This window comes from Muscardinus avellanarius (genome assembly GCF_963383645.1).
Source record: "Muscardinus avellanarius genome assembly, chromosome: 21".
NCBI lineage: Eukaryota > Metazoa > Chordata > Mammalia > Rodentia > Gliridae > Muscardinus > Muscardinus avellanarius.
In genome coordinates this window covers 20,961,601-20,988,010 of record NC_137807.1, presented here as the reverse complement: position 1 = coordinate 20,988,010, position 26,410 = coordinate 20,961,601, and the positions used below count along the sequence as shown (strand labels likewise).

General features: G+C 47.2%; 1 protein-coding gene across 1 annotated transcript in view; it reads left to right on the top strand.

The window, feature by feature from the left end:
- Nucleotides 1-26,410, top strand: part of MYO18B (myosin XVIIIB) — a gene marked incomplete at both ends in the record, with an annotated part of 248,379 nt that overhangs the window by 64,602 nt on the left and 157,367 nt on the right. Inside the window, 5 exons of the mRNA XM_080717797.1 lie at nucleotides 1,292-1,401; nucleotides 17,384-17,449; nucleotides 22,966-23,094; nucleotides 23,906-24,049; nucleotides 25,281-25,370. Of these exons, the coding sequence (XP_080573923.1) occupies nucleotides 1,292-1,401; nucleotides 17,384-17,449; nucleotides 22,966-23,094; nucleotides 23,906-24,049; nucleotides 25,281-25,370 (539 nt within the window). The remainder of the gene's footprint in view (nucleotides 1-1,291; nucleotides 1,402-17,383; nucleotides 17,450-22,965; nucleotides 23,095-23,905; nucleotides 24,050-25,280; nucleotides 25,371-26,410) is intronic.

Genomic DNA, 26,410 nt, shown 5'->3' with positions numbered 1-26,410 from the left:
AAGTTGTCACCCAGTGCGTAGTGCAGACAGGTGCTCAGTAAATTCTGTTCCTCCTCTTTCGCTGATCTAGGTCATGTCTGCACTGTGTCCTCTGCATGGACTTTCCTTCCGTGCAAATCCTCTGGGACACTCAAGCTTCCTTCAAAGGTTATCTCCAATATCACTGTCTCTGGGAGCTTTTTTTTTTTTTTTTTTTTTTTTTTTGGTGGTACTGGGGTTCCTGGAAACCCTTCTACCTCCAGGCTACACTCCCAGACCTATTATATATATATATATTTTCATTTGGAAACAGGGTCTCTTAAGCCAGCAAGGCTGGCTTCCAACCTGCGTGGTCCTCCTGTCTCCGCCTCACAAAGACAGGGATTACAAGCGTGCACCACCATGCCCGGCTTTTTTTTTTTTTTTTTTTTTTTGCAGTCCTGGAGATGGAATTCAGGGGCCCTGCACCTCCAAGCTACATCCCCAGCCCTAATTTTTAGTCTCTTTATTTTTTGAAACGGGGTCTCATTGAGTTGCAAAGGGTCTCGCTAAGTAGCTAAGGCTGTTTGCGAACCACTCTCCTCTGGTCTCCGCCTCCCGAGTGCTGGGATTACAAGCGTGCGCCACCACGCCCGGCTCTGGGGAGCTTTTCAAACCCCTTATCCTCTGTTCCACACACGAAGGATGCAGCCCGTCCACCCGGTGCTACAGGCCTCTTCACGAGCCGTTTGGTACTTCAGTGAGACATCCCCATGAGCCTTAGGTACAGTGGAGAAAAGTATCAGGCAAAGAGCTCTTCACGATCCAGGCGTGGGGGTGCACACTTGTAATCCCAGCATCCGGGAGGCTGAGACAGGAGGATCACGGTTTGCAGACAGCCTCAGCTACTTAGTGAGGCCCTTTGCAACTCAGTGAGACCCTGTTTCCAAATAAAGAATAAAAATAGGGCTGGGGGTGTCACTCAGAGGTAGAATGCCCCTGGGTTCCATTCCCAGTACGAAGTGCCTCCCATGCAGGACTTCTCGAACCCTTGACACGTTTTATGGGCTTCCTGGAGGCGGGCCAGAGTTCTGTTCTTTCAGATGTTCTGTGGTGCATTTAATAGGTTTTGTGTTCTGGGGAATGCAGTTGGAAAGTGCTGGCCAAATCCAGTCTCTTAAATTAGCAAATGGGGAAACTGAGGTTGAACCTGTAAATCGACACAGGAAGTTAGTCTCCAGCCTGGGGGTGGGTTCCTGGACTCCAGGCAGTCCAGGGTGCTGGACTGGGTCTTCCGGTGACTCTGACATCTTTCTGCTCCCCTCCTCCCCAGGCTACGCAGAGCACATGGGGCTGGCTCAGTTCCGACGGCGGTTCCAGGCGCTGGATCCTCCGCTGTTGAAGAAACTGATGTCGAACTCGGAGAGCATCGACGAGAGGAAGGTATCCAGAGCTCCGGGAGAGGGTGGAGGCCCTGGATGCTTCCCTGGGGTCCGAGGAGCTCCCATCCCCTGCAGGATTGCCCCAAGGGGCATCGGGAGCAGGTGGTTTCTGACAACGGGGCCTTGGAAGCGATACTGAGGGTGGCGTTTGGCCCAGACCCTGGCACCAGACCGCACATTCCAACATTGCCGCTGGGCAATGTTCTTAAATTAGCAAATGGGGAAACAGAGGTCCCAACCTGTAAGTCTGCACAGGAAGTTAGTCGCCAGCCTAGGGCGGGATCCTGGACCGCCTGGATCAATGTTCAGGTTGACCCTTCAATCAATCAATGTTGATCAAGATTGACCCTTCTGCAACCTTGCATGAGGAAGTGCGGGAGCTATATCCCAGCTCAAAGGGCCCGCAGCCAGATGCAAAGCCCCAGGATTTCCAAAGAGTTTCTCACTCTGCCCTGGACACGGACACGGTCCAATAAAAGAGGTTTTCAAAGTATTTTGCACAGCCGGGCGTGGTGGCGCACGCTTGTAATCCCCGCGCTTGGGAGGCAGAGACAGGAGGATCACGCAGGATTGAAGCTAGCCACACGCGCTGGCTTAGGAGACCCTGTTTCCAAATAAAAATGTAAAAATAGGTATGGGAGTGTAGCCCAGAGATAGAAGGGCTTCCAGGAACCCCAGTACCACCAAAAAAAAAAAAAGTATTTTGCACAAGGGCCCCCTTTTAGAGATTCTGATGAAGTCCATTCTCAGGGCCTTTGAGAAAGCTATTCCCTCTCCCCAGAGTTCTCTTCCCCCGAGTCTTTGCGTACCTGCTATCAAATCACAGTTTAGCTGTGACTCTCTGCTCGGTTCCCTTGTTTAACATTTGTGTCGCCCAGTCCTTATCTGAAATGATGAAAACCCCCATGTTTTCTGGCTCCCGGCAAGTGTGCGATGATTTTTCATTCCATGCACGCATGCATGAATGAATGCATGCAGGCACACATGTGTCGCCAACTCTGTGTCTCTGTTCTCCAACAATGCTTTAAACCCATGAAAATCTCGTCTGTGTTCCTGGACTCTCCACTGTAACTGTTTCACTGGGAATGGTCACAGGCCCGTCCACGGTCACAGAGCTCCTTAGAATTCACACAGTCCAACTGGGTGCTCGCAGCGGCCCTGCAAAGCAAGTACGGTGGCGCCACTTATACGTGTGTTGTGACAAAACAGAGCCTCTTCGAGATAAAATGTCGCTCCCAAGGCCACGCTGTCAGGCGTCCGCGAGTCTCTTCCTGGAACCCAAGCTTCTGGGTTCCAGGGGAGGGTAGTTGGAAGAACATGAGTCTCAAGGACAAGTAGACACAAACGTGGCTCCCAGCTTGGGCAGCACAGCTCGTGGGCGCATCTCTTCCTCTTTCTGCCTCAGTTTTCCTATCTGAAAAGTAGAGAAAAAAATAGCGATGCCCGCCTCAGTAGGGTGTTCTGAGGATAACATGTCGTAGTAGGGTTGATATGTGGTCTGGTGCACAGCAAGGGCTCCGTCTACATTAACAATGACCATCGATACCAGCAGCAGCGCCAACCTCAGCGGCACCAAGCAAGCCTGGGCTCAGAGCCTCGTGGAAATATCACCTCCTCGTGATGTGCCCACGAGCACCCGAGGCCGTCAGCACCACCTCCCAAATCAGTGATTTATGGGAGGAAAGAAGTCAATAGAACCAGGATCCCACCGGGCGTGGTGGTGCACGCTTGTAATCCTCGCGCTTGGGAGGCGGAGACAGGAGGATCGCGCAGGTTCGAAGCCAGCCGCGCTGGCGTAAGAGACCCTGTTTCAAAAATAAAAAAAATAGGTCTGGGAGTGTAGCCCAGAGGTAGAAGGGCTTCCAGGAACCCCAGTACCACCAAAAAAAAAAAAAAAAGAACCAGGATCCTGAGGACCCTTGGTTCTTCTCCGTAAGAGGCACCAGGCCACACCATCGCCAGCAGACAGGGCTCTTTTGATGTATTTTTGTTATTGTATTTTGTTATTGTATGTATTTTGATGTATTTTTGTTATTGGCCCAATTCACGAGGAGAGGGTTCATCAGGCTCAGCTGTTCGTGGTGCAGGGCTGTTCCCCCTCTGGGTGGTGGCTCAGTTTGGAAGTCATGAAATTTTATTTGACTGGATGCCAACAGCCATTCTGGCCCGGTTTTATTATTTAGGGCTCCCTTCTCTTGGTCCCCCCTCTTCCCACTCAGTCTCCATGCAGGGGGTCAGGCGTGGAACTAGAGAGGGTCCCGGGCTCCTCTGAAGTGGAAACTGGGACAGGACGGGGCGTGGGGACGTTTGGCGCGGGGGCCACGGGTGCAGCATATGGAAGCGTTTCTATTCTAGAACTCTCAGCAGGTCCCCGTTGTAGCCGAGCCGAAACCACCTCCGTACGCGCCAGAGGCCCCGGAAAATGGAAAATTACAAGTGGAATGGGCTTGGTTGTGAGTTTATTTAGCTGCTGCGTTCTCTCTCTTCTCTCTATTTGCTCACAAATTTTATTTGCTGCAGTCTAGAGTTTTGATAGCGGAGAAAGGAAACACCAGCCTGCGTCTTATGAAAAGGCTGATAAATATTCATTTGCCAGGCAACGTGATATGCCATGAATTATACATGAACACGTGCTCCGGTGGGCAAACTGGCAGCCCCTGTGTGCTAAGCCGGAGAGACCTGGGGACTTGGTGAGCCGCCTTTGACAGTGAGGAAAGGTCGATGCCGGCATTAGCCTCTAGGGGGCAGCAGAGGGAATCCATCCGCAGGGTGGGAAAGTCCTCCTGCATCTTCTCAAACCACGACAATTTCCAAGTGAAACACTCTCATTCTCTGGGCACCTGCTGGGTATTTTGGGTCCCGGAAACAAAAATAGCACATACCGTTTACCACGTAGGCATACATTCTCATCTCAAAATGATATGTGCTTTGCAAAAGGTCGTAAAGCTAAGCTCTGAGCCGGTCCTTCAGAAATAAAGCCTTTGTGCTCAGGGGAAATTCCTGTCCACAGTAGAGACAGCTCGAAAGGGCCGGGGCCACCCAGCTGGGGCGTGGGACGGCCGGGATTCAAACTCGGGCTCCCGGGGTCCTTAGGCAGGGCGCAAAAGACGATAGTAACTTTTATTGTTATGGTTAAAAAATACAGCCTAAACTTTGTTCCCTTAACCACTTTTTTTTTTTTTTTTTTTGGTGGTACTAGGGGTGGAACCCAGAGGCTTTCTACCTCTGGGATATACTCCCAGACCTTTTTTATATTTTATTTGGAAACAGGGTCTCACTAAGTTGCTGAGAGCCTCACTAAGTAGCTGAGGCTGGCTTCGAACCCGTGCGATCCTTCTGTCTCAGCCTCCCAAGCCTGGGGATGACAAGCGTGCGCCACCACGCCCGGCTCCCTCAACCGCTTTCAAGCATACATGTCAGAGGAATCAAGAGTATCCTGTGTCATACAACCAGCTAACTTCCATTTCCAGAACCATTTCTTCCATCTCCGGAACCATTTCACCTTGCAAAACTGAAACTTGGTACCCATGGAATAATAATTCCTTACTCGTCCTCCCCCAGCCCCTGGCCCCCACTCTGTTACTTCCTGTCTCTATAGATTTGGGCGCTCTAGGGACCTCATATAAATGGAATCGTACCAGATGCATCCCTTCGTGACTGGCTTATTGTACTTAGCACAGTGCCTTCCAGGTTCAGCCGAGCTGTAACTGGTGTCAGAAGTTCCTTTGCAAGGCTGAGTAATACTCCATTGGGTGGACGTGCCTCATTTGACTTGTCCATCAGGGCACACTTAGGCTGTTCCCATGGCTTAGCTCTTGTGAACAATGGGGCTGTGAACCCGGCGTGCAAGGATCTGTTTCACACGTCACCTTCAGCTCTTTTTCCCATCACAGCTGTACCATTTTACCTCCCCACCAATACTCCACAAGGCTCCCAATTCCTCTACATCCTGGCAAACACTTTTCTCTCTTTCTATCCCCATTGGGTCCCTCCCCTTCACACGTCCTCCTTCCTCTCTCTCTTCTCCCTCCCTCTTTTTTTTCAGTATTAGCCATCCTAACGGACATGAGATACCACCTCACCGTGGCTTGGATTTACCTTTCTCTGAAATTCAGAGTGGAGCGGAAGCCACACCGATATTAATTTAAAACAATACTTAGTAATTTCACCCATCACCAAGGTCCTGCTTTTCACCCAGCACGGGAATGGATACAGGGATGAGCAGAACATACCCCGAGGAGAGACACAGACACACAGCAATTTGCTTTGCCCCCCAGGGAATGTTGCTGCTTCTAATATGAGGTTGTCAGGTCGGAGCACTCAAGGAAGAGCCTCAGAGCAACTGACTCGTGAGTTGAGCCTGGAAAGACCACTTGGAGGAATTGAGCAAGAGAAAGAATTTAGAATATTTCCACCTGGCTACAGCACGTGGAAAGATCTGAGGGCGTGTGGATTGTTTGGGGCGCACGGGATGCTCTGTGACAGAGGAAGGGCCCAGGAGATATGCAGGAGCCAACTGTGGCTCCTTGTTGGCTGAGGTCGAGCGTCTGAGCTTGGTTGGATGGCGAGGGATGGCCGCTGACGGGCTTTGGGCAGCAGTGTGGAATGGAAGACCTGGTCTTTGTTATGCGGGTTTGCTTAAGCAAAATTACAATGGAGGAGAAGTAGGCTTGGTCCACACCTTGGTCCCCTCCAGGGGCGGCATCCTCTAACTGTTCCAGATGCGCCCATCTCTTCTAGACACCGAGGAATGCATGTGAGTTTCCGGAATGGCCCTATCTTTCCTCTCTCCTCATCCTGGGTCTCATCCCTCTTTCCCAAGCCACCCAATCTGGTTAAGATTATGCCTTTTCCAGCACTAAAGCCCACCGCCATCATGGCGAGACATCAGACGGGCCAGCAAAGTGCTTTCAGCTCCCCTTGGCTGTGTCCCAGATTCTCTCTCCCACCTCTCTGCTGTTGAGGGAAACTTGCCAAGGCTCTGATTGGTGTGGGGAAACCCCCGGGTCTACCTTCCCCTCAGTGTGTCCACAGTGTTGACTGGTTTTCACCAACAAAAATCTCTTTCCCAAGCTGAGTATGGTGGAGCATGCTTGTAATCCCAGTAATTGGGAGACCGAGACAGGAGGATCGTGGATTCACGGCCAGCCTCAGCTACTTAGTGAGTCCCTCCGCAACTTAGTGAGACCCTGTTTCAAAATAAAGAGTTTAAAAAATGGGGTTGAGGGTGTAGCTCAGACGTAGAATGCCCCTGGGTTCAACACTTGGTACTGCAAAAAAGAAAAAAAAAAAAAGAAAAAAAAACCCACTCAAAAACTCTTTTCCTAGTATCTGATCAGAAAAACATACTTAAGGGCTTTTGAACCATCATAAAGGTGGCCGCTCCTGCCCTTTCTCTGGTGGATTCTCCCAGTCTCCTCTGGTCTCATCTCAGGAGATGCTCTGTTGAAAGGGGCCCCTAGGAGCAGGAGGCTGACAGGGAGCTGTCCACCCCGTGGGTGCTGAATGTCTGCCCAGGGCCTCCCCTGGGATCCAGTGACCTCATCTTTCTCACCCTCTGATGTACCCCCAATGTTGAAGTCTGTGTTTATTTATTTTTTTTTTGTGGTACGGGGGTTCCTGGAAACCCTTCTACCTCCAGGCTACACTCCCAGACCTATTTTTTATATATATTTTTATTTGGAAACAGGGTCTCCTAAGCCAGCGAGGCTGGCTTCGAACCTGCGCGATCCTCCTGTCTCCGCCTCCCAAGAGCGGGGATTACAAGCGTGCGCCACCACGCCCGGCTTTAATAAGCTTTTGTGGGTGTGTTATCATTATACATCAGACTGAGGTTCAGTGTGATACAGACACACGTGCGCACAGCACTTGGTGTGATCTCATCTGGATTCCACCTGATCTCTGTTCTCACACACGCTGCTGAGAGTGAGTGCTCCCCCATACGTGGACATGACACTCTTTGCAGCCTCCTCCCTCCTCCCCGCCCTCCTCCCACCCCTCCGCTAGTCTACCTGTCTCTCTCCCCATTTATTTGACTTTCTTTGATTTCACATTTTCTCTGTAGCTTCTACATATGGGAGAAAGCATAAAACCCCTGGCTTTTCTGAGACTGGCCCACCATACTTAGCATAGCAGAATCTAGATTTATCTATTTTCCTGCAAATGATAGAGCTTTGTTCTTTATTATGGCTAAGTAAAATTACACACACACACACACACACACACACGAGAAGTAACTACCCTTTTTGTTTTAAGTTCTGTTTTGTACAGATACTCCCATTATTTTCTCCCCTTTTTTCCTCAGTCTCTGAATACAGACGATGTATCCTAAAGACGCCCGTCTTTCACGAGCCAGGATGGCAAGCTCAGCCTTTGTACTGGAGTGTCCAACCCACTGACATGTAGTGTGACTCACACCCATCACTTTTCTGTTTGTTTCTTGTGCCCTGCATTTCTATTTTTATTACTTCTACTCTTTCACTTCTGATTTTGTGTAAACTAGATATTTTCCTAGCAGATGATTTAAATACCCTTTTCTTGTGGCGGTTTTAGGGTTATAGCATATATTACAATTCATACCAGCCTACGTTAAATTAATACTAATTTAATTCTGGTAAGGCATAAAATCCTTTTGCCAACGTAGTACCATTTATCCCACCACCTGGTTGGTATAATATTACTTCATATAATATAATATATAATATAATATAATATAATATATCAATTCCATATACATCTTATAAACCAAACAACACAGCTTTATAATTTTCTTCCATTTAATCTTTTATTTTAACATCTTTAAGAAAAAGGAAAATAAATTTATATAAAATATTGTATATTTGTCATGTACTTATATTTTCCGATGTTCTTTATTTCTTTGAGGATTTGGATGTTCTCTACTTCTTTCTTTCTCTCTTTCTTTCTTTCTTTCTTTCTTTCTTTCTTTCTTTCTTTCTTTCTTTCCTTGGGATTGAACCCAGGGGATTTCTACATCTCAGCTATACCCCAGCCTTAAAAAAAAAAAAAAAACAGGGTCTCACTAAGTTGCTGAGAGTCTTACTAAGTGGCTTAGGCTAGTCTCAAACCTGTGATCCTCCTGTCTCAGCCTCCCAAGTACTGGGATCACAGGTATGCACCACATCTGGCTTCTCTCATCTTTTAACATAAGGGAGTAAAACAGGTCTGGTAGCAGTAAGTTCTCTTAGTCTTTGTTTGCCGGGGAAAATCTTTATCCCACCCCCATTTCCGAAGGATAGTTTAGCCAGGTATAGAATTCTCCACTGATGGAATTTTTCCCTTTTGGCACTTTTAATATGCAACCCCACTACATTCTGGACTCCATTGTTATCAGTCAGCCTTTAATTGTTTCAGTGTTTTCCTGTATGTGATGATTTATTTTTCTCTTGCGGCTTTCAAGGTAATTTCTTTTTATTTCGCTTTCAGCAGTTTGACACTGATGCGCCATAGTGTGGCTTTCTTTCTGTTTATACTGTTTGGAAATCATTGACCTTCTGGGTTGGATAAATTATTTGGGGGGGGGGATACATAAATTATTTATTATTTGAGAGGATTGAAGCCTCCACTTCTCATACCGTTTTCTGTCTTCTTTCTTTTTCTTCTGGGACTGCCTTCATGCACATGTCGCATGCTTGCTGTTTCTGGACATGTCTCTGAACCTGTTCATTTTTTCTCGTTTCTCTTTCTCTGTGTTCTTCAAGTTGGATGCTCTCCGCCGACCCTTCTTCACAATGACAACCCCTCCAGTGGCTCAGCTCTGCTCTGAGCTTCTCCAGAGAATTTATCATTTCAGTCACAACACTTTTCAAGTGAAGATGTTCCACTTGAGGGTTTTTTTTTTATGATTTCTGTCTCTTTATTGTTATTTTCTATCTGATGAGTCATTGTTATGCTGTCTGGTGTTTTGGGGGAGGAGAGTGCGGAGGATTGAATTCAGGGCTTTGCATTTGCCAAGCATGCTCTCTGCCACTGAGCTACCCCCTCAGCCTCTGCTGCCCTTCAATCCATCAGACATTGTTTTATTTGTTTTTGTGTTGGGAATTGAACTCAGGGGTGTTCTACCTCTCAGCTCTCCCCCTAGCCATATTTTAATTTTATTTCAAAATTAAATTTCTCTCTAAGTTGCTAAGAGTCTAAGTGGCTGAGGCTGGTGTTGAGCCTGTGATCCTCCTGTCTCGGCCTCCCAGGTACTGGGATTACAGGTGTGCACCATCATGGCTGGCTTTATTTAGTTCTTTGCACATATTTATAATAGCAACTTTGAAGTCTTTCTTGAGCCCAAATTCTGAGCCCACTGACATAGTTTCTAGTAGCTGTTTCTGTCCCCCCCCCCAAGTATAGCTCATAATTGCTAGGTTTATTTTTTTGCATACCCTGTAATTTTGGTTGAATACTGGACATCTTTGATAATATATTATGACAGTTCTAGATTCTGGTCTTTTCTTAACCATTTCATAACTGTCTTGGCTAGATTTATAGAGAACTGTTTTTCTCCTTGGTGTGGGACCACTGGTAGTTCTGTCCAGTGTATATATTTTTCCTTTTAAATTGCTTTCAAATAGATTGCTTTAATTTTAAAGCCTGGCTTCTCCACTGTCTTCCTTCCTCAGCATATCTTAGTGGTCAGCAGAGGTTGTTATGAAGCATCTTGAATCCATCCGGCTTTTACGTTCTCCCGATAGATTAGAGTGTGGTCTGGGAATGTGCTGAACATCAGAGCCATTTATAATTATGTCCTGGCTTTTGCATCTCTCTTTGGCCCTCTTCTCCCAGTGCACGCATCCAACAGGGATATGCAGGTAGCTAGGACTCTCTCCAGACTCCCCATCTTCTGTTTAGCCTTAAGCCAGAAATACGCAGGCCCTTTTTGACCCCACGGGCTGTCACTCCCTGGAGCCTCCTGCTAGATGTCTGGCTTGTGCTGGTCCACGGTTGGCCTGAGCCGGGACGGTGACCACCTGAGGCTGGGTCCAGCCATTGGCCTTCCTGCATTTGCTCTGTGCCAAAGTAATAACTCTTTGCAACTACGCCTCCAAGTGTGGTTTTCGCCCGCGCTCTGCACCATTTAAATGAGCCTCTTTGGAAAGCAAGGCTGCTGCTTCTACTGCAGGGACCAGGGGGCAGGGCTCCCCATTGCCGCCAGCTCCCCCCTTGTCCTCTCTGAGGCTTGGTGGTGGCTCTTGGGTCAGTGCTTCTCTGCATGTTGAATCCTTTTGTTCCATTTCCAATGTACTGAACTTGTCCCTTTTGTCATTGGTATTCATTTTTATCATTTGGGAGCAGAGGAGAAAGAATTTCTTAAGCTCCTTGCTCCACCATTACGGAATCTGTACTCTTGGGCCCAGGGGCATCTACCCCTTAGCTGTACGCCAGCCCTTTTTATTTTATATTTTATTATTTTATATTTTATTATCCTATATATTTTATTTTATATTTTATTATTATATATTTTATTATTTTATATTTTATTATCTTATATATTTTATTTTAGTTTATTATTTTATTTTATTATTATATATTTTATTATTTTATATTTTATCTTATATATTTTATTTTTTATTTTATTATTTTATTATATTACCATATATTATATATTATATTATATTTTATTATCTTATATATTTTATTTTATAGTTTATTATTTTATTTTATTATCTTATGTATTTTATAATTTTATTTTATATTTTGTATTTTATATTATATTTTCATTTTATATTGTTGTTTTTTATATTTTACAATTTTATTTTGTAATTTTATATTTTATTATTCTATTTTATTTTATATTTTATATTTTATTTTATATTTTATTTTATTTTAAGTTTTATTATTTTATTTTATATTTTATCATTTTATTTTATATTTTATTATTCTGTTTTATATCTTATTATTTTATTTTATATTTATTATATACTTTATTGTTCTATTTTATTTTATATTTTTATTTTGTTATTTTATTTTATATTTTAAAACAGGCTCATGGACCTGGGCAGCTCTGGTGTGTGGGAGGGCTGAGTCTACAAGTCCTTGAGGGTCTTGCTAAGTTGCTGTCCTTAAACATGTGGTCCTCTTGACTCAGCCTCCCGAGTCCTGGGATTACAGGTGTGTACCACCACACATGGCTGGAGTCCTCACTGTTACATGCTGATTTTCTGATTTTGTTAAGGCCCCACTGCATCCCACAGGACAGATGTAATGACCCCATATTCTAGAAAAGGCAACCACGGACCAGAGAGGCGGAGTGGCCTGCTCGGAGCCGCACAGCCAGTGGATGGGCCGGTGTCGTGTTGGGGAGCAGGTTTGGGAGTTGGGTCCTGGGGTTTTATCCTTGGCCACCTCCCTACGCATGTGGCCTCTGCCAAGGGATTTCACGGACCAGGCTGCATGGACTTTCCCTGGAAAATAGGATTAAAACGGTGCCTAGCGCAGAGGCTTAAAAATAAAACAGTAAGTTATTATGTGTAAGCTTTTGGAATGAATGGTGCTTGGCCTTCAAAACAGACTGAATATAGTGTTTCCTGGGAGGAAAATGTCTAATATTTTAATCACAAAAGTAGCATTTCAGGCCAAGAGGGAGAAGGCTCATGGGCCTGGGCAGTTCTGGGGCGCAGGGGGACAGGGTCTGCCAGGAGATGGGACGAGGAAGCCAGGTCTTAAGGCAAGCCACCTAGGTCCTCACCCTGCCTCCCTCTGCTGAGGGCACCACGTGGTCGCAGGATGGGGAACTGGGTATGTGAGTTAAACAAAGCGGCTTCATCGGGCTCCACCAGGCGGTAATGTGGACGAAACAAAGCCCCTTTCGTATATTCCCGGTGAATCGTCCCAGGCGCTGCGTGGTCCGGGTAGAGGGAGCTGCCACCGCCTCGCTCGGGCGTGTAGCTGGGCACCTGCGTTCGCCTCCTACTGTCTTTTAAGCCAGAGCTTTCTGGTCTGTAAAATGAAGTCAACAGGACAGAGTATTTTGCTGAGGGCTAGATTTGGGGCTACACAGTCATCTAAAGAAATCTTAAGAAAGCCATGCCGGGGTGTGGTGGCGCACGCTTGTAATCCCCACGCTTGGGAGGTGGAGACAGGAGGATCGCGCAGGTTCGAAGCCAGCCTCAGCTGGCTTAAGAGACCCTGTTTCCAAATTAAAAAAATATAAAATAGGTCTGGGAGTAATGTAGCCCGGAGGTATAAGGGTTTCCAGGAACCCCAGTACCACCACACACACACACACACACACACACACACACACACACACACACACACAAAGAAAGCCAGAAAGCAAGGAAAAATTCTATACAAGCATGGTGGTACATGCCTGTCATCCCAGGACTTGGGAGGCTGGGACAGGAGGATTTCAGGTTTCAGACCAGCCTCAGAAACTTAGTGTGAAGCCCTTGGCAGCTCAGTGAGACCTTGTTGCGAAATTGGAAAGTAAAATAGGGCTGGGGGTAAAGCTCAGTGGTAGAATGCCCTGGGTTCAATCCCTCATACAAAATAAATAAATAAGTGAAAGGAAAAAAGGAAAGGAAGAATTCTCAGCGACTAGGGTGGCTGAACGTGCTCTTTGGCGGTGTCTGGGGTGTACTGAAGATCTTCTCTGCTCTGTAGACCCTCACAGGCATTGGCCGGCCAGGTGGCTATGGTGGGGACAGCTGCGAGGGTCGACCGCGGGCTCGCCGCACACCAGGCCCTGCTCAGCCCTCCCAGCATCCCCGGGAGCTCCCGAGATGCCGGTCACAGGTTCACTCATCTTCCTGAAAGGAGTCTGAGGCCACAAGTAATATTCCTACCTGAGGTCAGTTTAGGAATAAGAAGACCGGCCCCTGAGCCCAGGCGGATCCAACTCCTGGTTCTGATACTTTATTTTCTCCAACATTTCCTTAATTTATTTTTAAAATAAAATTTTAATTGGTGCATTGTAGTCTTACATCTTAATGGGATAAAAACCTTGTGGAGATATACATGCACACATCACCCACTCAGCCCCTACCCAATCCCTAGCCCTTCCCTCCCCCTCCCTCCTTCCCATGCTTGGTTTCCTGATAAACTTTAATATTTTTTTTTCTTCCATATATGGTCAAGTTGTTTTTGACAAGGTTTCCAAGAACGTTTTGTGAAGGAAATAATAATCTCTTCACGAAATATTGTTGAAAAATAATAACTACATGAAAAAGAATAAAATTGGGCCCGTACCTAACACCATATACAAATATTAACTCAAAATAGATAAAAAGACCTAAATGTAAATCTTTTTTTTGAAGATTTAAAGAAGTTTATTAGAAAGATAGAAATACAGAAAATAGAAATACAGCTCCATACCAGACTGGCATGGAGGGGTGACTCGAAATGAATATACCCTAAATGTAAATCTTAACTATAAACTTTTAGAAGAGAACCTGGCTCATAAAACTTCACAACATTGAAGTTGGCAGCAATTTCTTGGATATGATTCCAAAGGCACAGGCAACAAAAGAATAAACAAACAAACTTCATAAAAAATAGAAAAATATTGTACATCCAAGGACAGTGGAAACAATTAAAAGTTACTGATAGAATGGGTTAAAATATTTCCAAATGCTATATCTGAAGGTATATTAACATTCCAAATGTAAGTCCTAAAAATTAGCAACAATAAAAGCAAACAATACAAATTAGAAATAGGTAAAAGACTAAAATAGATAATGAATCTCCAAGGATTTTTATATGACCAATAAACACATGAGTATCACTCATCATTATCATAATATAGCTAATCATTAAGGAAATACAATAAAAACTATAGTGAACTACTACTTCACATTTGTTAGGATGGCTACTTAACACGAATTACATTGCTCCAGCCCTTTACCTTGAGTTTGTTACTATTTTTACTTGTAAAGTGTGTTTCTTGTAAGCAGTAGATGGATGGATTCTGGTTTTTAATCCATTTTGCCACTTTATGTCTTCTTATTGGGGAATTGAGACCATTTGCATTCAATGTGATTATTGAGAGAGAACTTTTAATTCCTAACATGTTAAGATTTTATTTCTGTTTGACATACTGTTTATTCTTCTTTGCTTAGTTGTGTGCTGGATAGAAAATCTTGTTTCTCTGGTTCTGGTGTGTATTACCTATTTCTTCTTTGTAGTTAATCTCTTTGAGTATTTTTCTCTAGTGCTGGTTTTGAAGACATAAATTCCTTCAGTTTCTGTTTGTCGTGGAAGCTTCTTATTTCCCTATCTAATTTGATAGATAGTTTTGCTGGGTAGGAAATTTTTGACTGGAAGTTGTTTTCTTTCAGAGTTTGGAATATGTTACTTCAAGCCCTTCTGGCTCTCATGACTTGGTTTGGGAAGTCTGGAGTAATTCTAATTGGTTTGCCTCTGAATGTCACTTGGCCTTTTGCTTTTGTTGCCTGTAAGATTCTCTGCTTGGCTTCCACATTGGTTATAATTTTGACAATTATGTGGCGTGGGGATCCTCTTCTCCGATCCTGTCTAAAGGGAGTTCTATAAGTTTCCTGGACCTGTGTATCGACCTTTTGCTCTATGTTTGGAAAATTTTCTGCTATTATTTTTTTGAAGAGATTATTGATACCTTTGGTTTCACCTTCTTTTCCCTCCTCTATTCCAGTTATTCTTAGGTTAGCTCTCCTAAAATGGGCCCATATGTCTTTAGTGTCAGATTCTTGCCGTCTGATTTTTTTTCTAAGTTATAAATTATGCATTCATTTTTGGAGTGATCATCTTCTAGGAGCGAGATTCTATTCTCCATGTGGTCTAATCGATTGTTTATAGTTTGAATTGATGCCTTTACTTCAATGATTGCATCCTTTATTCCTTTTAGACTCTCTCTAAATTCTTTTTGAAAGTCCTGTATTATTTCTACATTTATATTCCTGATTTGATCTTCTGGAGATCTCTGAATTTCTGTGTTATCCGGTTCTGGTAATGTGGGGTTGTGGGCATTCATTGCTCTATTGTTGTTCCTCTTTCCCATGATTTCAGAAGTTTGTGCCTTCCTTGGGTCACTATGACTTCACTTAGGGTGCTCTGGATCTCGAGTTTGTTGTAATCTCAGCCGCCACTACTCCTTTACTGGGTTGTATCTTAAAGTCTCAGACCCAGGGAGTTAATCAACACTGCACGAGACCGTGGGGGTACTGAGATGGGCGTTTTCCCATGGGGAGCTGTGACTAGGGTGTGGTACACTGCCACCACTACTCCTTCATGGGATTGGACTGCAAAATCTCAGACCCAAGGAGATTATCAAAGCTGTGCAAGTCCCTGGGAGTGCAGCACTGGGATTTCTCCTTTAGGGGCCACAATTTCACTTACAGTTATTGTGCATGCTGGTCTGGAGCCATCGACGGCGTGGTGAACTTGCTGCTGCTGCTGGCAATATGGCGCCACTGCCACGCCCTCGGCCGTGAGCCTGGCGTATTTCTTTCCTGGATTTGAGCTCTGTTCTGAGTCCCTGGAAGGCGTGATGAGCTTGGTCACTGGGAGTTTTAGATGTTCTTTGAGCTAAAAGAACTGCTGAATTACACCCGAATGATCCGCAGCTGCTCACTTCAGCTCCTTGTTTACCTTTCCTCTCTGGAGCCTGGTGCTGTGAGGGAAGATGGCACCCGTGCGGCTCCGCAATGCGGGCTGGTTTCTGGTCTCTGGTTGTTCTTCTAGTCTTCTTTTTCTCTGTCCCTTGTGTTTACAGTTTTTATTTCTCTGCTGATAGTGTTTTCTGGCTATGAAAAGTGCTGATTTTGTGGCAATAGAGATGGAGTTTTAGCAGGACTCGTAAATGATGCTTTTCTCAGTCGCCATCTTCCCGGAAGTCTCCCAGCATCTCCGTTAGACTTTACCTCCAAGACAGACTTAGAAATACTTCACTGCCCTGGGCTTCACTTACTCCAGCTTCCCACCTATGTTCAGCCTCTTTTTATTGATGTGTGTGTGTGTGTGTGTGTGTGTGTGTGTGTGTGTGTGTGTCCAGGCCTTTTCTTACCTTTTGATTTGAAATAGGATCTCGATAGGTTGCTGAGGCTGGCCTCCAACCTGTGACCCTCCTGTCTCAGCCTCCCCTGTACTGGGATGACAATCATGCGCCACCATACCTGGCTCCATCTTAATCATGGTCAGTGTAGAGTTGGGTGACATTAAGTATATTATAGTGTGGTACGATCATCACTACTAGTAGACCCTTATCCTCTTGCAAAACTGAAAACTACTCATCAACACCAGCTCCCCATCTCCCCCACATCCAGTCTCTAGCCATCACACTCTGCTTCCTGCCTCTGTGAATTTCCTCATTCCAGGCTCTTGATGTAAGTAGAATCATACAGCTACCTGTCCTTTTGTGACTGCCTTATTTCCCATAGCACGATGTCCTCAAGGTTCATCCACGTTGTAGCAGGTGTCAGAATCTCTTTCCTGTTTAAGGCTGCATAATATTCTATTGTATGGACATACCACATCTTGTATATCTATTCATCCCTTGATGGACACCGGGGGTGCTTTTCCCTTTTGGCTATTGTAAATAACTCTGCTATGAGCATTAGTATACAAGTATCCCTGCTTTTGATTCTTTGGGGTCTATATACAGAGATGTGATGGCAAGCTCATGGCATAACCCCATGTTTTATTTTTATAAGAATTCCCCTACCCTTTCCCATAGCAGATCTGTTTTTCATTCCTTTGGTATCCTTGGCTTCTTCTGTGGCTGGAGCATGGAGACCCGGCCACCCCTTCCTCGGGTTGTTATGAGGATGAAACACACTGGTATCTTGGAAGGGTGTGGTAGAGCGGCTGGCCTGCAGTAGGTGCTCGATACGTGGTCCTCAGCTGCACTCTCCTGTGTGCGTTAGGGCTCTGTTGGCCAAAGTTGCAGACATGTGGGTCATCCCCTCTCTCCCGGGCAGCTGTTCTTCAGCAAGCCTAACCCCTGTGCTGGGGTCCCCACCTTTTCTCTCTCCTCCTCTAACCCCTCTCCCTTCTCCTGCCAGGCCGTGGAGCAGCTCCTGCACACCCTGGACCTAGAGAAGGCAGCGGTGGCCGTGGGGCACAGCCAGGTGAGTACAGAGCTCTTCAGACGGCATCCCAAGCATCACAACAGGGACCCAGTTGAGAACCGATTCTCACTCTACCTCCACCATCCACTAGGTCAGTGTGTCACAGGGTGAGTCATTTTCTGCCCTGCCTATCTCACAAGTTCAAGAAGATAAACTGGCACAATGTAGATGGTAACAACGCTGGGAGATATCTTTATTCTAGGACATACCCCCAGGGACAGTGTGATCTGAAATAAATAACATTTGGGTCCTTCTTTGACCTGCTGGGTCCCAGAAAGGACTATAGCCAGACCTGGGAAGAGGCACCCTTCCTCACATGGGGCTTGTCTTGGGCAGCACATTCACTGCTATAACCCAAGACAACTGACCACACAACTTAGTGGAAGGAAGGTTTGTTTGTTTGTTTATTGCTGGCACTGGGGTTCCTGGAAACCCTTCTCCCTCCGGGCTACACTCCCAGACCTATTTTATATTTTTCTTTAGAAACAGGGTCTCTTAAGCCAGCACAGCTGGCTTCGAACCAGCGCGATCCTCCTGTCTCTGCCTCCCAAGCGTGGGGATTACAAGCGTGCGCCGCCACACCCGGCAGATTTATTTATTTGATGTTTAGTCCATGGCAGGCCAGGTCTGCAGAGCTCAGGACCTGGTGGCGAGAAGCAGAGAGAGGGAGAGAGAGAGACAGCTCTGCTCTCACATCATGAAGGCAGGAAGCAGGAGGGAACCAGCAAGCAAGGGGATCCAGACAAAAACACCATCCCTAAGCCACGCCGCAGGACCCACCTTCTCTAACCACGCCCTGCCTGCCTAGGTGACCAGCTAGTGCATCCACTACAGTGGACTTACCGCTGATGAGATTACAGCCAAGCCCGGCTTCCAGCCTGGCGACCTTATTTCTCTGAGGGCTGGGGTGATATTCTAAATCCAAGCCATCACAGACCTCGAGGGCAGACACGATGTCTTACACACGGCAGGATTTGGTACTTTATCGATGGAAAATTTACGATGCCCAGGGGAAAAGAGGACCAGCTGACCGGGCCCATGCCTGGGCGTCACTGCCTCCTAACTGTGAATCAGAGTGAGCGATCACAGATCTGTGAGCTTCCGTTACCTGTGTCATGGAGCCACCTCTCTCTCCCTCCCAAGGGTGGGAATCTGTATTTCGTCATTGAACGGGGATCAGCTGTCATCTCCCCCAGAAAGCTTTCGTCAGGGGGTCAAGAGGCTTACCAAATAGGGTAACATTTTAGTGTTTAAGGAATTAAACTCAGAGCCAGGCGTGGTCACACATGCTTGTAATCCCAGTCCTTAGAAGGCCGAAAAAGGAGGAGTGCAGGCTCAAAGCCAGCCTTAGCAATTTAATGAGGCTCTCAGTTACTTGTTGAAACTCTGTTTTCAAAAAAGAAATGAAAAGCCGGTCGTGGTGGCGCACGCTTGTAATCCCCGCGCTTGGGAGGCGGAGACAGGAGGATCGCGCAGGTTGGAAGACAGCCGGGCTGGCATAAGAGACCCTGTTTCAAAAATATAAAATAGGTCTGGGAGTGTAGCCTGGAGGTAGAAGGGCTTCCAGGAACCCCAGTACCACCAAAACAAAAACAATCAAAAAAGAAATGAAACCGGGAGTGTAGCTCAGAGATAGAATCCCTGTGGGTTCAATCCCTATTAACCCCCCCCCAAATAAATAAATAAATAAAATCAGCCAGGCCTGGTGGTGCATGCCTGCAATCCCAGTATTTAGGAGACTGAGGAGGTCTGCAAGTTCGAGGACAGCATCAATGACTTGGTGAGGCCTTGGTTCAAAATAAAAATAGGGCTAGGGGTGTAGCTCAGAGGTAGAATGCCCCTGGGTTCAATCTCCAGTACAAAATAAATACATAGGAATTAAGTGCTACTATTCTATAAAAATCACTGTGGGGAGAGGAGGTCATTCCTAGGCCGTATCAGAAATGGGAGCTACACCAGGTGTGGTGGCACACGCTTGTAATCCCAGCATTCAGGAGGCGGAGACTAGAGGGTCACGGTTCGTGGACAGCCTCAGCTACTTAGCAAGGCCCTGCACGACTCAGTGAGACCCTGTTTAAAAAATAAAAAAGACTAAAAAGTAGGGCTGGGGGTGTAGCGCTCATATAATGCCCCTGGGTTCCATCTCCAGTCGTGAAAAATGAAAGGAAGGAAGGAAGGAAGGAAGGAAGGAAGGAAGGAAGGAAGGAAGGAAGGAAGGAAGGGCGGGCTACTATCTGGGCATGGTGATGGATGCTTGTAATCCTAGTACTTAGGAGGCTGAGATGGAAGGATCACAGGTTCACAGCCAGCCTTAGCAACTTGTGAGGCCCTCCGTAATTTAGCGAGAGCCTGTTTTAAAATAAAGAATAAAAAATTGGGCTGGGAGTGAAGCTCTGAGGTAGAATGCCCCTGGGTTCTACCACACACAAAAAAACGAAAAAACAAACAAACAAAAAAAAAACACATGGCTTTAGCATTTTAAAGAAAAAGTAGCTTGCCTAGCAGAAGCCACTGTGGGCTCCTGGAAGGCGCAAATATGGGGGTGCAAGGCTCTGTTTGGGCTCGATAAGCAGCTGGGCCCGTGAAGAATAAATCATTTTGATTTCTCTTGGTGATTTTGCAGACCCCAGTGCCTTATCAAGGCCGCTGCTGTGGGCCTTGACATTTATGAAAAAAGGGGTGATTCCACAGGCAGGCAGAATCCCCGCTCAGCAGTCTGCTCTTGAAAGGCAAAATAAAAGGCGCTAAGATAAGATTCTGCAGAGGTGATGACTCGTCTCACCCGGCAGCGTCTGGTCCTTTCCAGTTACCTTGCTAATGAGTACCATCCTCAGTCCCTGCGTCCTCCGGGCAGCACCCACCGCCTGTCGTCATGGAGGGCCAGGCGCTGTCCTCAACTGTGGCCATTGATTTTTCTATCCTCAGCAGCTCTTGGCACACAGTAGCTTATGAAATTAATACAGTCATTACAGAGGCAATCTGATGGGTAATGAGTCACTCTGTCTTTATTTCCATGAAGCTAATTGTCTCGGGGTCCCCGGCCGATCTTTCTGTGGAGCTGTCAAGGACTTCCAAACAGAGTTAGCCCCGGCTGGCCGGGTGTGCTCATTTTCATTGTCTATTGAGAAAAGGCCTAATGGTGAGGGCCGTGACTGAACTAGGTTCAGGGTAACGAGGAATCGATGGAGACCCTTTGTTCTGCTGTGATCAAATAGCAGCTGAACCTCAGACTCCAGATGTTTGCGGTTAATGAGCGGGGTAATAAAGTCTCATGTCTATGATGAGGATGGGCGCAGGGATGAACCCGAGGTCCTGGGTTCCATTCTGAGCTTCCTGGGCCACCGGCTCTGTGAACTGGAGTCCATCACATAACCAACCCCTTGTAGCACTGTTTAGAATATTAAAAGAGGACAGGAAAGGGAGATTTTTTTTTTTTTTTTGGGTGGTACTGGGGTGGAACCCAGAGGCGTTCTACCTCCGGGCTATACTCCCAGACCTTTTTTATATTTTATTTGGAAACTGGGTCTCACTAAGTTGCTGAGAGCCTCGCTAAGTAGCTGAGGCTGGCTTCGAACCTGTGCGATCCTCCTGTCTCAGCCTCCCAAGCGCGGGGATTACAAGCGTGCGCCACCACGCCCGGCCAGGAAAGGGAGATTTTTAAAAAAGCTCCATGCATTGGGAGGCTTGTGGCCAGCCTCAGCTACTCAGTGAGGTCCTCTGTTACTTAGTGAGACCTTGTTTCAGAATAAAGAATAAAAAAATAAGGTTGGGGGTGTAGCTTGAAGGTAGAATGTCCCTGAGTTCCATCACCAGTTCTGAAAAAAAAAAAAAAAAACCATGCAAATATTAATGATTTCCAATGAAACTTTCAACCTCCGTGGAGTCAGAAGGAAACAAACCCAGGTTTTGTGACTCGCCAGCAGAGGACTGGGAGGGAAACTTCACCTCTCTTTCCCTCTCTGCCTGTCCAGTGGGTGTTTGGTGCAGTTCCAGGAGGCCCTAGGTGCTCAATAAACATGAGTCATTAATTAATTATATTACTAATCATAATCCCCGTCCTTGAGAAGCTGAGACAGGAGGATCACAGGTTTGAGGACAGCCACAGCAACTTAGTGAGACCCTGTCTCAACAAGAAAAAATTAAAAAGGGCTGGAAGTATAGCTTGGACGTAGAATGCTCCTGAGTTCAATCCCTAATACCCCAAACAAACAGCAACAACAAAAATAGAGCTATCTAGAGCCTCTTAGGAACTGATGCCTTTGAGGTTGCAAGACACTTCTAACAAAGAAACACACAGGACTGTTCTCAGACATGAACTGCATAAAGTCATCTTAGGCCCTTGGCATGGCCTCACACCCACCATTAGAACTTCTTTCCTTTGCCTATGGGGGGATGAGAAGGTGGACGCCTGGAACTGTAGCTACCCACCGTGAAGCCCGGAGCAGGTCTGCCCCAAACCTTTGGGCTCCCTCAGAAAAATCCTTTAACCCAAACCACCATGGATCTCTGCCTCCGTCCTTTGCTACAGGCAGCCCCGGGCTCCTGGACTTCCCGCCAGGCCCTGTTCTCTGCAGTCGGCTAGAAGGTGGCCCTGCGGGCTGCCGAGACAGCGTCATTGCCGCGCTGCTGAGCCCACCCTCCATTATTGATGAGCGGAGGCCTGGCGGGGCGCCTGTGCGAGCTGGTTTCTGCCAGATCCCTGGGCCACTCTGTGGGGGGCATGCCCAGGCTCGCCCCCTCCCTGCATCTCTGCTCCTCCTCACAAGAAATTTCTAAGGTCTCACTTCTCCCAGCTCCCAGTGGCCCTTATTAAAAATGTACAATCCAGCCCGGCCGTGCACGCTTGGAATCCCAGCATTTGGGAGGCCGAGATAGGAGGATCGTAGTTTGTGGACAGCTTCAGCTACTTAGGCCCTCTGCAACTCAGTGAGACCCTGTTTCAAAATAAAGAATAAAAAATAGGGCTGGGGGTGTAGCTCAGAGGTAGAATGCCCCTGGGTTCCAACCCCTAGTACCTTAAAAAATGTACAGTTCCAGGCCTGGCTCTGAGAGAACGTTGAGTTCCCCCTCCCAGGGGTCAGGCCTGGGAATTGGCATGTTCGACACTCCCCAGGTGATTGTGGTGACAAAGCCTGGCACGTCTGTCCATCTGTCCTGATGGTGCTTTGCAAACCGGGGTGTCCGTGCATCCCTGGAGGATCAGAGGAGGGTGTACCTTAGGGTTAGCAGATCTGCAGAAGCTCCGCGTTTCTGCACAGCTAATAATCTTTATGGTGGTGCCCGGCTGGCTGCTGGTGCAGGACCACACTGAATGCTCAAGGGCTAAAATAAAAGGGAATGAGGGGGAGCCGCTGCCCTGACAAATATAATGCCTAAATACTCCGACCCGTGTTGATAAAGGGCGCTGTCACCAAGTAGCTGGGTGGACACAAAGCACCAGGACCTGAGTCCAGCACCCTCTGCACACGCGCTGGGCTGAGCGAGGGGTCACCGGAGCTTTCCTCTTCTCTCCCCAGGTCTTCCTCAAGGCAGGCGTGGCCTCCAGGCTGGAGAGGCAGCGGGAGAAGCTGGTGTCTTCCAGCATCGGGCTCTTCCAGGCGGCATGCAGGGGCTTCCTGTCTCGCCAGGAATTTAAGACGTTGAAGGTACGGCTGAGTGTTACCTTGCGGACTCTGATCTTGGTGGCGCACAGGGGTGAGCACCAGGGGCTGCAGGTCTCCCATGGCGGGCCAGGGTTAGAGGTGACAATCTGCAGACGGCTCCGATTATGTCTGGGACAGGGACAACCGTGTCCTTGAACTTGGGGTCATTTGGGGATGGCTTTCTGTCCCATCTCTGGAGGAACTTGGTTCCAAGGCAAACTTGGTCTCAGCCACTGAGGTCTTTGGGACCAAGGGCAAGTTGGGTCCACAGTGCCGCCCCATCCTGGTTCACCAGTATCAGAGCCCTCTGCAGGCTGAATTTCTTCCCCATTCATTGCTTGTGCGAGGCAGAAGCAGCAGCAGGGCTGTGTTCTTGGGACAAGCACAGCCTGGGTTCGAATCCCACCTCCACCTCTTAGTGGCGGGGTTGGGTTGAGACAAGAGGATGTGTACCTGCTGATGTACGCGGTGCTTAGTAACTAGCACTCACCGCTGTAATCTCGGGATTGTGGTTCTTAGCGACTGTCGCTTCTCAAATGGAGCTTCCGCATAACATATACTGTCGTCGGTGTACACAAACGTGTAAATTCAAGTATCTGAACTTGGCAAAAACAGAAAAGGGTGAGAACGTCAAAATTTCTCAGGCAACCTGCTGACCCACTGCACTCAGTTAGCTCCTGCCTTGAGGTTACGATTAAGGTGGGCTATAAGCCCGCTTCCTCCCTGCCTGGCACTGCGGTCAGCCTCCTGTCTCTCCTGGCTCTCCGCTGGGCTGGGAGACATCTCCTCACATCTCCTTCTCCTCCCATGGCAGGTTCGCCGCCTGGCCGCCCAGTGCATCTGCAAGAACATGGCCGTGTTTCTGGCTGTCAACGACTGGCCCTGGTGGCAGCTACTGGTTTCTGTCCGGCCCCTGCTGAGCACCACCATCGGGAACAAGCAGCTCCAGGCCAAGGAGGTCAGTGGAGGCCACAGGCGGGGGCAGAGGGGACCGCTCTCTCACCCACCCCGTCTAGTGCTTGCATTGCGACCCAGGGTCCCCAACCCGTCGGCCTCCTTGATTTAGGAATGCTCAGCCTGAAAGCATTGCCCTTTTCCAAACATTTCCACCAACTTAAACCATCCTTTACCTGAGCCCCCACCGGGGCGCTGGCTCTGTCCATTGACACTACCTGGGGGACAGAGACCGCAGTGCTCATCCCAGGGAGGGAGGCGGCATGGTCTTTGAATCCGTTATTCTTTTACCCTTCACAAAACACTCCCCTCCCTGTCCCTTCTACCTCCTTACCAACCACCTTCCAGAGGTAATCATTTTAAGTACTTTCTGTTGTCTCTTTAGCAAGAATGAGCAAATATGCACATATACCCGCACATACGCACACACAGAATTAGTTCCTTTCGGTCGTAAAGAACAAACTCACGCCATTTGCCAGGAAACAGATGGAACTTGAGGGTATTATACTAAGAGAGATTAGCCAATCTCAAAAAAAGTGAATAGATGTATTTTTTTTTTAATATGTAGAAGCTAGAGAGAAATTCAGAGATGAGGGTAACACCAAGTAGAAGTTTAAAGACTCCAAAGGGGGGATTGATTGAGCAAGTTTAGGGGGAAGGACGAGGGGGTTGAGGGTGTTAGAGTTGAAATAACAGTTGAAAGAAGGTCACATTTGTCTACCAAGTTTTCAGCTCCAGTATCAAAGGCAAGTATGGGAATGGGGAGGGAGGAGTTAGAATCCAGACAGAAGTATTCTAAGAGGTGTGTGTGTGTGCGTGTGTGTGTGTGTGTGTGTGTGTGTGTGTGTGTGTGTGTGTCTATTTTGTAGTGCCGGAGATTGGCTCCAGGGCTGTGCAGATGCTGTTATTTTAATCAACAAATAATACTTGTGCACAGTTATGGGGTGCGATGCAATATGTTGATATATTTTTACAATAAGGAATGATTTAAATCAGACTAAATGAACAAATCCATAACCTCTTAGACTTCACTTTTTTTTTTTTGACATGTCAAAAATACTTCAAGTCTTCCCTTTTAGCAATTCGAAAATGTCCGCCGCGTCATTATTGGCGATGGCCACCGTTCCGCACAAGGGATCTCTAAGTCCCACTTCTCCTGTCTACCTGGAGACCCGAGCGGGCCGTGCGCGGCTCGGGTTGGGAGTGGCTTCTGGAAAAATGGCTTCTTTTTGCAGGAGGAGCTCACGGCGCTGAAACGGAAGCTGGAAAAGTCCGAGAAGTCGAGGAGTGAGCTGCGGCAGAGCGCGGACGCGTTAGAGAGCAAGGTATCCCTGCCCGCCGCGTGTGGTGCGGGTCTGCGTGTGCGAGGGCGCGGAGAGGGTGTGGGGGGCACCCGGCACCGGGCTCACGGCCCTACACGCGCACTCGAAATAACACGGGCGGCACGAGCAGTTATTATACCCATTGTACAGAGGGGGAAACTGAGGCCCCGGGGTGTTGGGTAGCAGCGCGACGTTACACGACCAGCGTGTAACGCTGAGGCTCAGCCCCACGTCGCTGCCGCCGAAGGGGAGAATCTGTTCAGTGAGTCACAAAAGTACAAATTAGGGGGGCAGATAACAACTCAGACTCTAGTACCATCAGAAACTTCCGTCTATCAAAACATACGGTAAAGGTTAAAAAATATTTAGGAGGGGTCAAAATTCACAACACCTGGACCTGTTGAAGAGGGTCCAGGGTGTGTAAAGAATTCCCTTTAACCAATTGGAAGGTGTTGAAGGGAAATTGAAGGGACTCTTTCCAATTAGAAGGGGAGCACCCCAGCCCACGCAAAAACTGTGGGCAGGTCCCTGTTTGCTGGATTGGGCCCCGGGGCTGATTTCAAAAAGCCACCTGTTTAAGAATTCACCAGGCGTGGTGGCGCACGCTTGTAATCCCCGTGCTTGGGAGGCGGAGACAGGAGGATCGCGCAGGTTCGTAAGAGACCCTGTTTCCAAATAAAAAGTATAAAATAGGTCTGGGAGTGTGGCCCGGAGGTAGCAAGGTAGCAGGGTTTCCAGGAACTCCAGAGCCACAAAAATAAATAAATAAATAAATAAATAAATGACTAAATCAGTCACTAACTGGATTTTTCCAGAAAAAAAAATTACCCTCAACTTTAAACTAGAAACAGATGTATCATTACTATCCCTTGCACACCAATGCCAAAGGAAAATATGAAAATACAGAAGAACCCCTAACAGACCATTATCACACGAATTAAGGTTTATAACCTGCAGGTCGATCTCCTCTGGGCTGCTGTAACAGCACGCCACAGGCCAGGTGACTTTATAAACACGTGAAATTTGTGTGGCTTCTGGTTCTG